This window comes from Eleutherodactylus coqui, chromosome 8, assembly GCF_035609145.1.
Source record: "Eleutherodactylus coqui strain aEleCoq1 chromosome 8, aEleCoq1.hap1, whole genome shotgun sequence".
Lineage (NCBI taxonomy): Eukaryota > Metazoa > Chordata > Amphibia > Anura > Eleutherodactylidae > Eleutherodactylus > Eleutherodactylus coqui.
The window spans coordinates 162,254,533-162,267,349 of NC_089844.1; the positions used below are offsets into that span (position 1 = coordinate 162,254,533).

General features: G+C 49.6%; 1 protein-coding gene across 1 annotated transcript in view; it reads left to right on the forward strand.

Moving 5' to 3' along the window:
* Positions 1-244: 244 nt before the first annotated feature.
* LOC136577982 (uncharacterized) overlaps positions 245-12,817 on the forward strand; it is a 59,566-nt gene continuing 46,993 nt past the window's right edge. Inside the window, exon 1 of the mRNA XM_066577893.1 lies at positions 245-349. Within this exon, the coding sequence (XP_066433990.1) occupies positions 304-349 (46 nt within the window). The 5' untranslated portion in view covers positions 245-303. The remainder of the gene's footprint in view (positions 350-12,817) is intronic.

Sequence of the window (12,817 nt, forward strand, 5' to 3'; positions counted from 1 at the left end):
AGATCTCCGCTGTGATACATTATCTTCATTATGTGGGCTTTGCTAGAACTCCAGCTGGATAGGAGTCGGTCGCCCATCAGGCATCAGATATGTTATGTCTTCGATCAGAGGGGGCTTCACAAACTGCCTGTACTGAGGCTGAGACCCTAGAACAGTACATGACGTGCAGTCTTCCTGCAGCTCCCATCCTCCTCCTCCTCCTCTGGGAATGACTGCATATTGTAGATTACAAGAGAAAGTGAAAGTAAACACAGAGTCCAGGGTTCAGACGTTACAGCCCTGGAAACTCCCAAGGACTCTGCAATGGCGTGGCTCAGAGCCGTGTTCCCACTCGTACTAGGTCTTGTATGTAAGTATAGGATCTACTCTTGTTACATGTAGCTGAAAGCGTCAGAAAAGGCTCCACAAACTTACTGCCTCTCATTGGGGGGGGGCAGCAGTCAGCAGCTTTTGTCTCCAGAGCTGCAGCCCCGTCCTTCTCCTCCCACCTCCATGTAGGGGGTGGATTATCTCTGCTCTTCCAAAATATATTTGGCAAATTAGACAGATGACTCTCCTAATAACTGCTGACAGACGTGCCAGTTGGTGTACAGACACACTTTACCACCCCTTCTATCCAGGCCCCTTTCTCTATCCACTTTTCAGAACTTGAGGAATAGACCTCACGCCTTGTACTCGGTTTTGCGGCACCAATGTGTATATATGAATGGCATCGTGAGATAGTCGCATAATCTATAATACATTCCACGCTGGTCACATGTAGGTTTGCCCTAACAGGACACTGGTCTGTTTTGTGTGCTGTGACAGCAGCAGCCATTTCATCCCTTCAACAAGCTACAAATTATATTAACCCTTTTATGATAGTTTGAGTCTTGATATTACTATTTTAGAATGCTGCATTCTAAGGGCGCTTTCACATGGGATGGAATATTCTGCAGCCGCAATACGGAATAATGCATCCTGGGATTCCGCAGCGATATTGCAGAATATCCTGTACCATGTGAAAGCACCCTAAGGGCTTATTCAGACGACCATATGTACGGCGTCCCTCTCTGCAGGAGGAGGAGACTGGAAGAGCTTGGAGCAGTGCACTGAGCACTGTCCCCTCTCCGCACCTTGGCACTATTTGTAATGGGAGGGGACGGGACCAAAATTAACATGTCGCAGACTTTAATTCTGCGCCGCATGTTAGTTTCCGCACGGCTTGTCCACATCTGTCTCTCTGCAGAGTGTCCAAGACTTCTGCAAATCTCATCCACTTTGCTGCTTAGTTTCTGTTTTAACCCTTTCCAATCCACTGTCTGACGTCTAAAGACATTCTGATTGAAGGCTGTACAGCTCCAATGTCGGAAGACTTCCGGCAGGGTATTCTCACTGTAGATTACTGGCTGCTCTGTTGTCAGGGGCCTCTCCAGCATGTCCCACACCGCAGTACTGGTTCTAGCCAGCAGATGGCGCCATTGTATAATGGCAGAAAGAGAATGCCCCCTAGGAAACCCTGAATCCAAAATTGGATTGCAAAGGGTTAAAAATGCATACGGAATTTCTAGACAGAGGGTCCACATAGAAATTCCACAGCATTTCCGCCCCCTGTGAACTATGCCTAAGGCCTGAATACACATGAGCTGATTTTTGCTGCGGGTTCTGCAGCAATGCCCGTCCATATTATACAATGTAAGGCTGCATTCCCACGAACGTATATCGGTTCGGTTTTCACGCCGAGCTGATATACGTCATCCTCATCTGCAGGGGGGGAGGATGGAAGAGCCAGGAGCAGGAACTCAGCTCCCGCCCCCTCTCTGCCTCCTCTCCACCCCTCTGCACTATTTGCAATCAAAGGAGGTGGGGCAGGGGCGGGGCTAAGTTCCAATAATTGGCCCCGCCCCGCCTCCCCCCATTGCAAATAGTGCAGAGGGGCGGAGAAGAGGCAGAGAGGGGGCGGGAGCTCAGTTCCTGCTCCTGGCTCTTCCATCCACCGAGCCAATATACGTTCGTGGGAATACACCCTTCAAGCAAGTCTTTCACACACGACCTGAAATCGCTTACAATTTCCGCTCGTGGAGAAAAAATCGCAGCATGCTCCATGTTGGTACGCTTTCTGCAATGACAGCATCCATTAATGTCAATTTTGGAAAGGTTGCGGGACCTGTGTTATCACCTAGCGACTGTGTGGGGAAATCTGCACTGCGCATGTGCGATGGTCAACCTATCCGCAGTACAGAGAATGAAGAAAAATGCAGGTACGCAGGGCTCACTGGCCGCGGTCACGGCCGGATTCTGCACGGGATTTCCCACACTGAATCCACGCGTGCCGTGCGCATGAGGCGTAAAGTTACTCTTTATTAGGCTCAGTGATAAAGCAGAGGGTGGTTATTGGTGCATACTGTGAATGTGTCACTGTTACTAGTGGGGTCGCACAGGGGGGCAGATTGGGCCCTATTCTTTATAATTTATTAGATGTTTTAGAAGAATTGTACAGTAAAATATCAATATTTGCAGATGCAAAACTGTACAGTAATTAACACAAGAGGACAGTGTCTGCAAGTGGATCTGGATAAGTTGGGGGGGGGGTATAAAAGTGGCAAATGAGGTGTAACACCTATAAATGTAAGGTTCTACAGCAGCCATGTGCGGTACGTGTATTTCATGAACCACATGCAAACCCATCACGACTAATGTGGCCGTTTAAATGTTTTCATACTGATGTTGGCCTCGTTTAACAATTTTTGTTTCTGTGTTTCATTTAAACAAACTGAAATAAATGCAGAAATACATGTTTGTTTTCCCTGCCGATTTTCAATGGGTTTTAGGGCGGCTGCACACGGCTGTGACGGGCTCCGCCGCGGAATATTCCGTCACGGTGCCCCCCAGAGACCCCATACTTACCAGCAAAGCCGGCGTCCTGGGTCCCGCATGACGCTTCGGTGCGATTAAAATTAATGGGGAGAACAAGGAAGTGTTAAATGCTAAATTCATTTTTTTTTTGTTTGTTTCTCTGCTACTCAAATGAAACAAATGGAAATGGTTAACTCTGCGGAGCTTGTGTGTCTGTGTGCTGTCCGATGCAGGTTGCACCTAAGTTTCTTGGATGCTGCCTAAGTCCTCGGTCAGACGGACGTTTTTTCGCGCGATTTGCGCATGCGATCTGCGCATATATAGAACCATTGCTTCGCAATGGGATCGGTCACATGGCCGCTTTTTATGCAGATGTCCGATAAATTATAGGACACGAGGAATCGCAGATCGCGCCTATCTGAATTCATGAATGGGTGAGTGAGAGCTGCCTCTGATTGGTGAGGGCTGTGACCAATCAGAGGCAGCCCATTCAGCAGGCGGGGATTTTAAATCCCCGGCTGCTGAATACTACACAGAGCAGTTCTGGAGAACTGCCTGCCGACCGCGGCTGAACTCTGGCTGCAGGGACAAGGTGAGTATATATATTTTTTTATTTTTACACATTTTTGGATGTTTTTCAGGGAAGGGCTTATATTTTTAAGCCCTCCCGAAAATTCATGCCGCACTCGCCGGCAACCCATTGCTTTCAATGGAGCCGGCTGTATTGCCGGCTCCATTGAATTTCAATGGGTTGGACAGCGCTCCTTTGATTGGGCCCATTTCGCCGAAAACGCTGCTAGGTGCAGATTTTTCGGCGAATTGTCGGCCCGGTCACGCGATTTGCGGATGCGCATCCGTCATGCGACCCGCAAATCGCGGCAAAAAACGGTCGTCTGACCGAGGCCTAAGGCAACAATTACATGAGTGTCACTCGGCACTATTTGCAATGAGAGGAGGCGGGGCGGGGGCAAAGCTAAGTTCCGGGAGTTAGCTCTGCCCCCTCTTATTGCAAATAGTGCTGAGGGGCAGAGAGGGGGCGGGAGCTCAGTGCAAATGCTAGTATTCCCCATAACCCAACAATTCTGGAGCATCTTGTACTTCTGCGTTGTCCTGTTCCTCAGGGTTTATTCACACAGGTGTCTGATTTTTGATCTGTGAAAAACAGACCAATTGTAATCCATCTGCACGCCCATGCTGAATCCACATGTATTACGTGTCCATTTACTATGCCCATGGGCCGCACATTTTTTCAGGTGTGCAAATAAACATAAAGCTGACCTATTATATTTCTAGCATTGTTTAGTGGTGGTCCGTGAAAAACCGATCACACGTTGATGTCCTCCACGTGGGCTCTTTTTCCATTTTTCGCGCTTGCCCAACTTGTTCTACAGTTCATGGATTGGTGAGTGTATAGTCCCGTTGACTAATGGGTCAGCGTGTGGTCTGTGTGCAGCCTGTTGGAAAAAATCGCCGTGTGAATAAACCCTTACACGCCTCTAAGATGATCCAGAATTGTGATATCTTGACAAATTCAAGTATTTAATAAAACAGAGCTGTCTGGAGAGAAGATACGTTGTCTTTAACACCTTTACGCCACAGGATTCAAGTTTACATCATGGGCGCATGCTACTTGGCGCAGCAGGATGCAAACTTACGCCCTATGTTTAAAGTGTGGCCACGACACTAATGATGGCTGCTAACATAGCTGCCTATCGCTACTTTCCACTGGGGCACCAATCACAGCAGTCCTGCTCCAACAATCGCTGTGATTGGTCCTTTAGCAGTGACTGACCAGTCAGAGCGCAGTGGCCCTAGTTTGCGCTATTTACAATGCAAGCTTTCTCTCCAACCACCGTAGTGTGGAGACTGGGCTAATAAGAGAATTGTGTCCAAAAAGGAGAAAAATACAGTGATCGATGTTCGCATAGATGGTGCAGGTGTTGGAAAAGATTCACATGGGCGGATTTGTGCATGAAATGTTTGCATGTGGGATATGCTGAAATGGGAACTCATTGATTTCAATGACTTCGTTCATGATCGTGTATGTTGCATGCGGAGTTCTGTTGTGCCAAAAAGCGCTGTATGCTCTATTTACCTGCAGAAAAAACGCATCTAACACTCGAAGAATTTGGCTATTTCAATGGCTGTGAACATTTGTGCGGTTTGGTTTGGTTTTTCCTGTACGTGCAATTGTGCAGGACTTGCATATGCAAGAGATAGTGAAAAACAGGTGTACATAAATACACAACTTTCATTACACAAAAACTCACAAATACCCTCGCACTTGTGTGAATCCGGACTTGGTGTAGTGTGATCAGTATATTAGTGGAGTTAGTGAAGTGTGATCAGTCGGTGTAGTGGTAGGCTATATTCACACGGGCGAACGCGATATCAAGCCGAGAACCCCCACCACCACCAATGTGCATTTTTCACGCTGATGGGAGGCAGTTTAATTAAAAAAACGCATAACTTCTGGTAAGTTGTGAACCTCAGGCGTGTGTTTCACATGCGTCAGAGGATCATACATATTTCACATTGACTTCAATGGGAAGCGTTGCATCACATGGCATGCACAGTTGTCTTCATACCTAGCATCAGATCGTGCAAGAAAGTACATTGACGCAATCCATTTAAGGCTGCATTCACACAGGCGGGCACAATATCGGGCTTTGGTACTCTGCTCGATATCGCACTTTCCGATGTACTGTTCTGTTTTTTTTTTATAAAGCGGATGCAAAGCGTTTTTCATCCAAAGACGCCTAAAATCACTTTTGTGAAATTGCAATACTTTCAGCGCTTGTTTCACGTGCGTCACCGGATCAAAAGTGTTTTCCATTTATTTAAATGGGAAACTGCACATTCACATGCACCTCATACGGCATCTGAGTGTCCTTTAAGGACCCATTGAAAACATTGAGCGAGGCATTTTGCGTGTACGCCCAATGATAGAATACGTGTCGATGCTGTAAGGGGAAAAAATTGCTCATGTAAAGTCCCATTCAAAAGATATGAGTTCACATTTGAGTGAGGTTTGTGCATCCTGCAATGCACAAAACTCGTGTGAGATTCTTGCCTGTGTGAATAAGCCCTTAGTGTAGTATGATCTCTCAGTATGTTAGTAAAGTGTAATCAGTGGGTCAGTGTATTAATGTAGCTCATCCTGTCTTTGTTTAAAAAAAAAAAAAGTCCCAGCTGTGTTCCCCTCCCATGACCAGGGTATGCTAGAGTCACACCCGCTGTGACTCATCCCACTGTATCCCCACCAATAAATACACTAAGACCCTATTACCGCTGAGTATTTTGGCGACAGCAGCTGTTTTATTTAAACAAATAAACATATCAAAATACTTTTTTATATACGGATAGGAGGTACTTGGAGCCACAAAGGTCTGGTGCTTAACCCCTTAACGACGGGGCCATAGTGTTTTTACGTCCTGCAGCTGCAGGACGTGTATGGAGGGAGGTAGCGCCGCTATCTCCCTCCATACAGCGCGGGCGTCAGCTGTTTATTACAGCTGACACCCGCGGGCAATAGCTGCGCTCGGCCGTTCGCGGCTATTAACCCAGCGGCATTTAAATCCCCCGAACGCTGTTTGGGGGTCCCGCACGACCCCCCCCCCCCCCCGCGGTGAGATTGGGGGATGCGTGCAGGTGTCATGGCAGCCGGGGGGCTAATGAATGGCCCCAGGGCTGCCTTAGCAGACTGCCTATCAAGCCATCCACACAGGGTGGCTTGAAAGACTGCCTATAAAAAAAGCAGTATGATGTAATGCTATAGCATTACGTCATACTGCAGGAGCGATCAAAGCATTGCATGTTAAAGTCCCCCAGGGGGACTTCAAAGTAAAGTTAAAAAAAAAGATCAATAGTTTTTTAAATTCTAAAAAAAAAAAAAAGTTAAAGTTTAAATCACCCCCCTTTTGCCATATCCATTATTAAAAAATCAAAATCATAAAATAAAAATATGTATTTGATATCGCCGCGTCCGTAAAAGTCCGATCTATCAAAGTAGTGCATTATTTTTTCAGCACGGTGAACGTCGTCCGAAAAAAAAAAACCCGCCAGAAATGCACTTTTTTAGTTACCCCGTCTCCCAGAAAAACGCAATAAAAAGCTGTCAAAAAGTCGTATGTATTCCAAATTGATACTATCAGAAACTACATGACATTCTGCAAAGAACGAGCCCTTGCTCAACTACGTCGGCGGAAAAATAAGTATCGCACGCACAAAATGACCGCAGAAAATTAATTGAAAAAAATTTAATATCTTTAAAAAAAATACAAGTACTACAGCAAAAACAATACTATATAAGTTTGGTATCGTAGTAATCGCACCGACCCATAGAATAAAAATATCAGGTCGTTTTTGTTGCAGTTTGTGCGTCGTAGAAACGGGACGCACCGAAAGATGGTGGAATATCGTTTTTTTTTTTCCATTTCTCTCCACTAAGAATTTTTAAAAAGTTTTTCAGTACATTATATGGTACAATAAATAGTGCCATTGAAAAATACAACTCGTCCTGCAAAAATAACAAGCCCTCATACAGCGACTTCGATGGTTAAATAAGGGAGCTACGATTTTTTCAAAGGGAGTATGAAAAAGCAAAAATGGAAAAACGCAAAAAAGCCTGGTCACTAAGGGGTTAAAGGAGTTTTGTCATTTAAAAAAAAAATCTATACGGGAAACTGCAGAGCCGTAGGTAAGAGCAGTCTGGTGCGACAGCAGCGGCTCCGGAGCTGCTGCCACAGAACTTAGAGCCTTGCTAAGAAGGAGGCAGCGCCGACTGGGAGTCCCGGTGGCCCGTCCAGTCGCTGGTGCACTCTGCAGCTTACACCAGGCATCGACATAAGGAGCACACAGCCACACACTCGGAGCTTGGTTACAGCGCCGGAGCCCACGCAAGTGCCAGTGGCCCGGACTTCAGGGCACCACGGCCTATACAGCCGCTATCTTAAAGCGCGGCCTACAAAGCTAGGTAAAGCCACAGGCCTGAGTTTCTGGGGAGGGTGAAGGGCACACGGCGGCACTGAGCGGAAGACTGCCTGACCACACCAGCCAGCAATACCTGGCACAGCGGGCACCATAAGGGAGGCAATAAAGCATTCAACTACCAGCGCTGCTGATACAGAAACCCGCTGGTGGGGGAAGATCAGAGCAAAACCCTCCAGAACCCAGGGCAACCCTCCTTACCTTACCAGACCTTCCCTGAACGGGGAAAATCTCATTAAGATTGGGCACTGACAAGAAAAAGACAAGGGTCAACCTTGACCCGTAAGCACTCAGAAGTCCAATATAACGAACAAGAGAACACCTTATAACCTGGTAACCAGATAAGACCCTTTTACAAGACTGCATCCACAACAAATTCCCGCCTCCGGTTCTAGGGCACGGTCTGCTCTGAAAGTCTCCAGCGACGCTCACTCTGTGCACCAATTGCTGACTGCCTCGCTCCACACCTAGGGAATTGTTCATACACAGTGGAATGATCACGACCTACCCATGAGCTGTGCTCTGACCCTGTCCCAGCCACCAGAACAGAGACACTTCCTAATACCAAACTCAACGAATATAATAATCTGAATACCTAATATGTCCAGGAGAATCAGCAGACGGAACAAAACACAACCTCCAGCCACTCAGTGTACCTTACCAGAACTTTTCTCTAGCAACCAAGTCACCCCACTTTCTCAAATGGAGCAGCCATCCCACAGCTCTGACTCGGGGGGGGGGGGGGGGGGGGTGAACCTTTCCTCACTGGCCAGACCACGGACCTATCTACAATGACTCAAAACAACGACCTCTTAGCATCGGAATCTAAGCTTATTACTCACATCAAAAAATTGTTCCGAGATGAGCTTCAAACTGCGGTGCACGACATTTCCAAACAGATAAACGACTTGGGTCAACGCACTAATAAACTTGAACATAAGACCAACGACATTATTGATACACTAGACCATGAGGGAGCAAGATGGGATGACTACGCTGAAAGAGTGGAAGCCCTTGAGTTGAAGTGTGAGGATCTTGAAAATCGAAGCAGAAGGGCTACCATCCGCATACGGGGTCTCCCTGAGTCAATTACCAACCTGAAGGAGGCCACCATTAACTTGTTCTCCGCTCTCCTCCCCCAAGTGGCACACTACTCTTTCTGCATAGACAGAATTCACTGGGCCCTCTCAAAGCCGACTAACCCAGATCTTCCAAGAGACACGATATTAAAACTTCACAACTCTGAAATGCGGGATCAACTCTTACGGGCAGCCCATAACGTGGATACATTGCCTGGGATCCCCCTCCATTTAAATATTTGCCTATATTGCACCATCCACCCTGGCTAAACGGCGAGCTTTGAGACCCATCACCCTTGCTTTAAAACAGGCAAACATCAGATACCGATGGAATTTGCCTTTCACTTGTCCGCATTAATCAAAGATCGTTTGCTATCAGATTACTGGAAGAAGGAAAGCGCATGTTGGAGGAAGAACGAATACCCTTTGAAGCAGAGAATGGCAGGTCCCCCAGACCGCAATGTCCGTCTCGCTCTTGGACAGCGGTGGGAAATCATTGCAGAGTGGCAACAGCAGATCGTCGGGATCTGAGCGACTGAGACCGGCTACGTATTCTGATTTCCCCAGTCTCCACGACAGCACCAATTGAGATTGCCTCCTCCTGATAGGACAGCAACACACTGAGAGGTTAAAAGCTCCCCCCCCCCCTTCCCCACTTTCCTCAGTGTCTTCCTGTCCTGCCAGGAGGCAGGATCTCTGAGAGGGGCTGGTGGAGAAGCCAGCCAGGATTACTTACAGGCGGATCGGAGGGCAGTGGGTCAGCCTGTCCTCCCTTCCAAGCCAGACGACTCCCGAGATGCCACATGGGGTGGTAACCCCCGGGCCAGGTTCCTCCCACGGCGGCCCATGGGGGGTACAAAGCGGGAGCCTCAGTCCCCCTCGTCCTCCCTGCAGAAGTTACAGCACAGCGCTCCAGGAAGCCCTTTGACGGCGGGGCGTGGGGCGCTGTGTCACGTATCCAGCGCGATGACATCGCGTCTGCGTCACGAGCGGAGGGGGCGGGGCTTAGCGCAGGAGCGCAAAAATTTAAAAAAACATAGGAACCTGAGAGAAGCCAGAACAGCCAGCACTACAGGTCGCAGGGTGTCTTCAGCATCGGTACAGAAATGAGTGCTCCAGCCCCAGAGACAGCTGAAACCTCAGCCTCAGCGGCCGGGGATAAAAAAAAGACAGAACAAAACCCAGAAAATGCGTGGAATGCGGGACGAGACTGCCAGCTACGTACCAGAGGCCCCTATGCAAGGCATGCGTAGCTAGGCTAGTCAGAGAGGAATCGGGGGGATTCATGGAGGACGTTAGGAAGCTGGTGAAGGAGGAAGTTAGATCAGCCCTAACGTCACAGCTGGCACCACCAGCGAAACTCCAGAAAAAGGCGTATGTTCCCGACGAGCCTTCCGACTCCGAGTTCTATCGGGTCGGAGCAAGAGGAACAGGCGGCCGAGGAGTCCTCAGATGATGAGGGCCACAAAAGATACTTATTCCATCAGGACGATTTAACGGAATTGATTAAGTCAGTCAGGGCTACACTAAAAATGGAAGAGCCCAGAGAGCCACGTACTTTACAAGACGAGATATTCGAGGGACTAGGGGAGAGGCGCAAGCATACCTTCCCTGTCCACAAGAATATCACCAAAATAATCCAGAAAGAGTGGCGTAAACCAGACGCAGGCTCCTTCTCCGCTAGAGGGGTAAAAAGAAGGTACCCATTCGAGGAGGAAGTCTGCGCAAGCTGGGAGGAAGTACCTAGGGTAGACGTCCCGGTGGCCAAAGTAGCCAGGAGGACGACCCTGTCCTTTTGAGGATGCCGCACAGTTAAAGATCCCATGGATCGCAAGGCGGAGGGCCTTCTAAAGAAATCATGGGAGGCAGTGGCAAACATACTTAGACCAGGGATCGCAGCCACTTGTGTGGCGCGCACTCTGGGGGTATGGCTAGAACAGCTGGAGCTACACTTAACCAATAAGACGCCAAGGGAACAGATCCTAAATTCCCTTCCGATCCTGCGTATGGCAACAAATTTCCTAGCGGCCGCAACTGTCAAACTCTCGGCGAAAGCTACAGCCCGCTCTAACTCAGCCAGAAGAGTGTTATGGCTGAAATCGTGGTCAGGCGACCTAGCCTCAAAAAATAAGCTATGTGCCCTCCCGTTCTACGGCCAGTTTTTGTTCGGACCAGACCTTGACAAGATTCTAGAGAAGGCGGCCGACAAAAAGAAGGGATTCCCGGAAGAAAAGCCAGAGAGGGAAGACCTTCTTCCGGACCCCAGTGCAACAGCCCGAGGCCTACCGAGCAAGGGCAAGACAGGCCGCTGGAGTTACCCCAAGGGGGGCAAAGGAAGGAACATCCTCTTAAACCCCCACCAGGGGGAGCCAAAGCAGAGACCCTGACGCCATCCCTGTAGGGGCAAGGCTGGGGAGCTTTGTGGATCAATGGGCCGCGATTTGCGAAGGCCCATGGATCCCAAAGATCTTACAGCAGGGATACCGGATAGAGCTGGTGTCCCTCCCCAGAAGGAAATTCATTAGTCCTTCAAAGCTATGATGGCGGCGGCGGCGGCCCCACGCTACTCAGTTCCCAGTCGCCACTACTTTTCCCGATGTGCCGTCCCAGCCCTGCACGACCACGTCTCCTGCAACATTGTACGCGCCCTCACCAATGCGGTTAGTGGCAAGGTCCACTTAACTACGGACACGTGGACAAGCACAGGCGGGCAGGGCCACTACATCTCCCTGACGGCACATTGGGTGAATTTAGTGGAGGCTGGGACAGAGTCAGAGCCTGGGACCGCTCACGTCCTACCCACCCCCAGAATTGCGGGCCCCAGCTCGGTGGTGGTATCTGCGGCGGTGTATGCTTCTTCCACTAAAGCACCCTCCTCCTCCTCCTCAACCTCTGTCTCGCAATCTAGATGTGTCAGCAGCAGCAGGACGTCGCCAGCAGTCGGTGTCGCGCGGCGTGGCAGCACAGCGGTGGGCAAGCGTCAGCAGGCCGTGCTGAAACTACTCAGCTTAGGAGATAGGAGGCACACGGCCCACGAATTGCTGCAGGGTCTGACAGAGCAGACGGACCGTTGGCTAGCGCCGCTGAGCCTCCAACCGGGCATGGTCGTGTGTGACAACGGCCGTAACCTGGTGGCGGCTCTGCAGCTCGGCAGCCTCACGCACGTGCCATGCCTGGCCCACGTCTTTAATTTGGTGGTTCAGCGCTTTCTGAAAAGCTACCCACGCTTGTCGGACCTGCTCGTAAAGGTGCGCCGGCTCTGCGCACATTTCCGCAAGTCCCACACGGACGCTGCCACCCTGCGCACCCTGCAACATCGCTTTAATCTGCCAGTGCACCGACTGCTGTGCGACGTGCCCACACGGTGGAACTCTACGCTCCACATGTTGGCTAGGCTCTATGAGCAGCGTAGAGCTATAGTGGAATACCAACTCCAACATGGGCGGCGCAGTGGGAGTCAGCCTCCTCAATTCTTTTCAGAAGAGTGGGCCTGGTTGGCAGACATCTGCCAGGTCCTTCGAAACTTTGAGCAGTCTACCCAGGTGGTGAGCGGCGATGCTGCAGTCATTAGCGTCACCATTCCTCTGCTATGCATCTTGAGAAGTTCCCTGCAAACCATAAAGGCAGCTGCTTTGCGCTCGGAAACAGAGCCGGGGGAAGACAGTATGTCGCTGGATAGTCAGAGCACCCTCCTGTCTATATCTCAGCGCGTTCAGGAGGAGGAGGAGGAGGAGGATGAGGAGGAGGGGGAAGAGACAGCTTGGCCCACTGCTGACGGTACCCATGCTGCTTGCCTGTCATCATTTCAGCGTGTATAGCCTGAGGAGGAGGAGGAGGAGGATCCTGAAAGTGATCTTCCTAGTGCAGACAGCCATGTGTTGCGTACAGGTACCCTGGCACACATGGCTGACTTC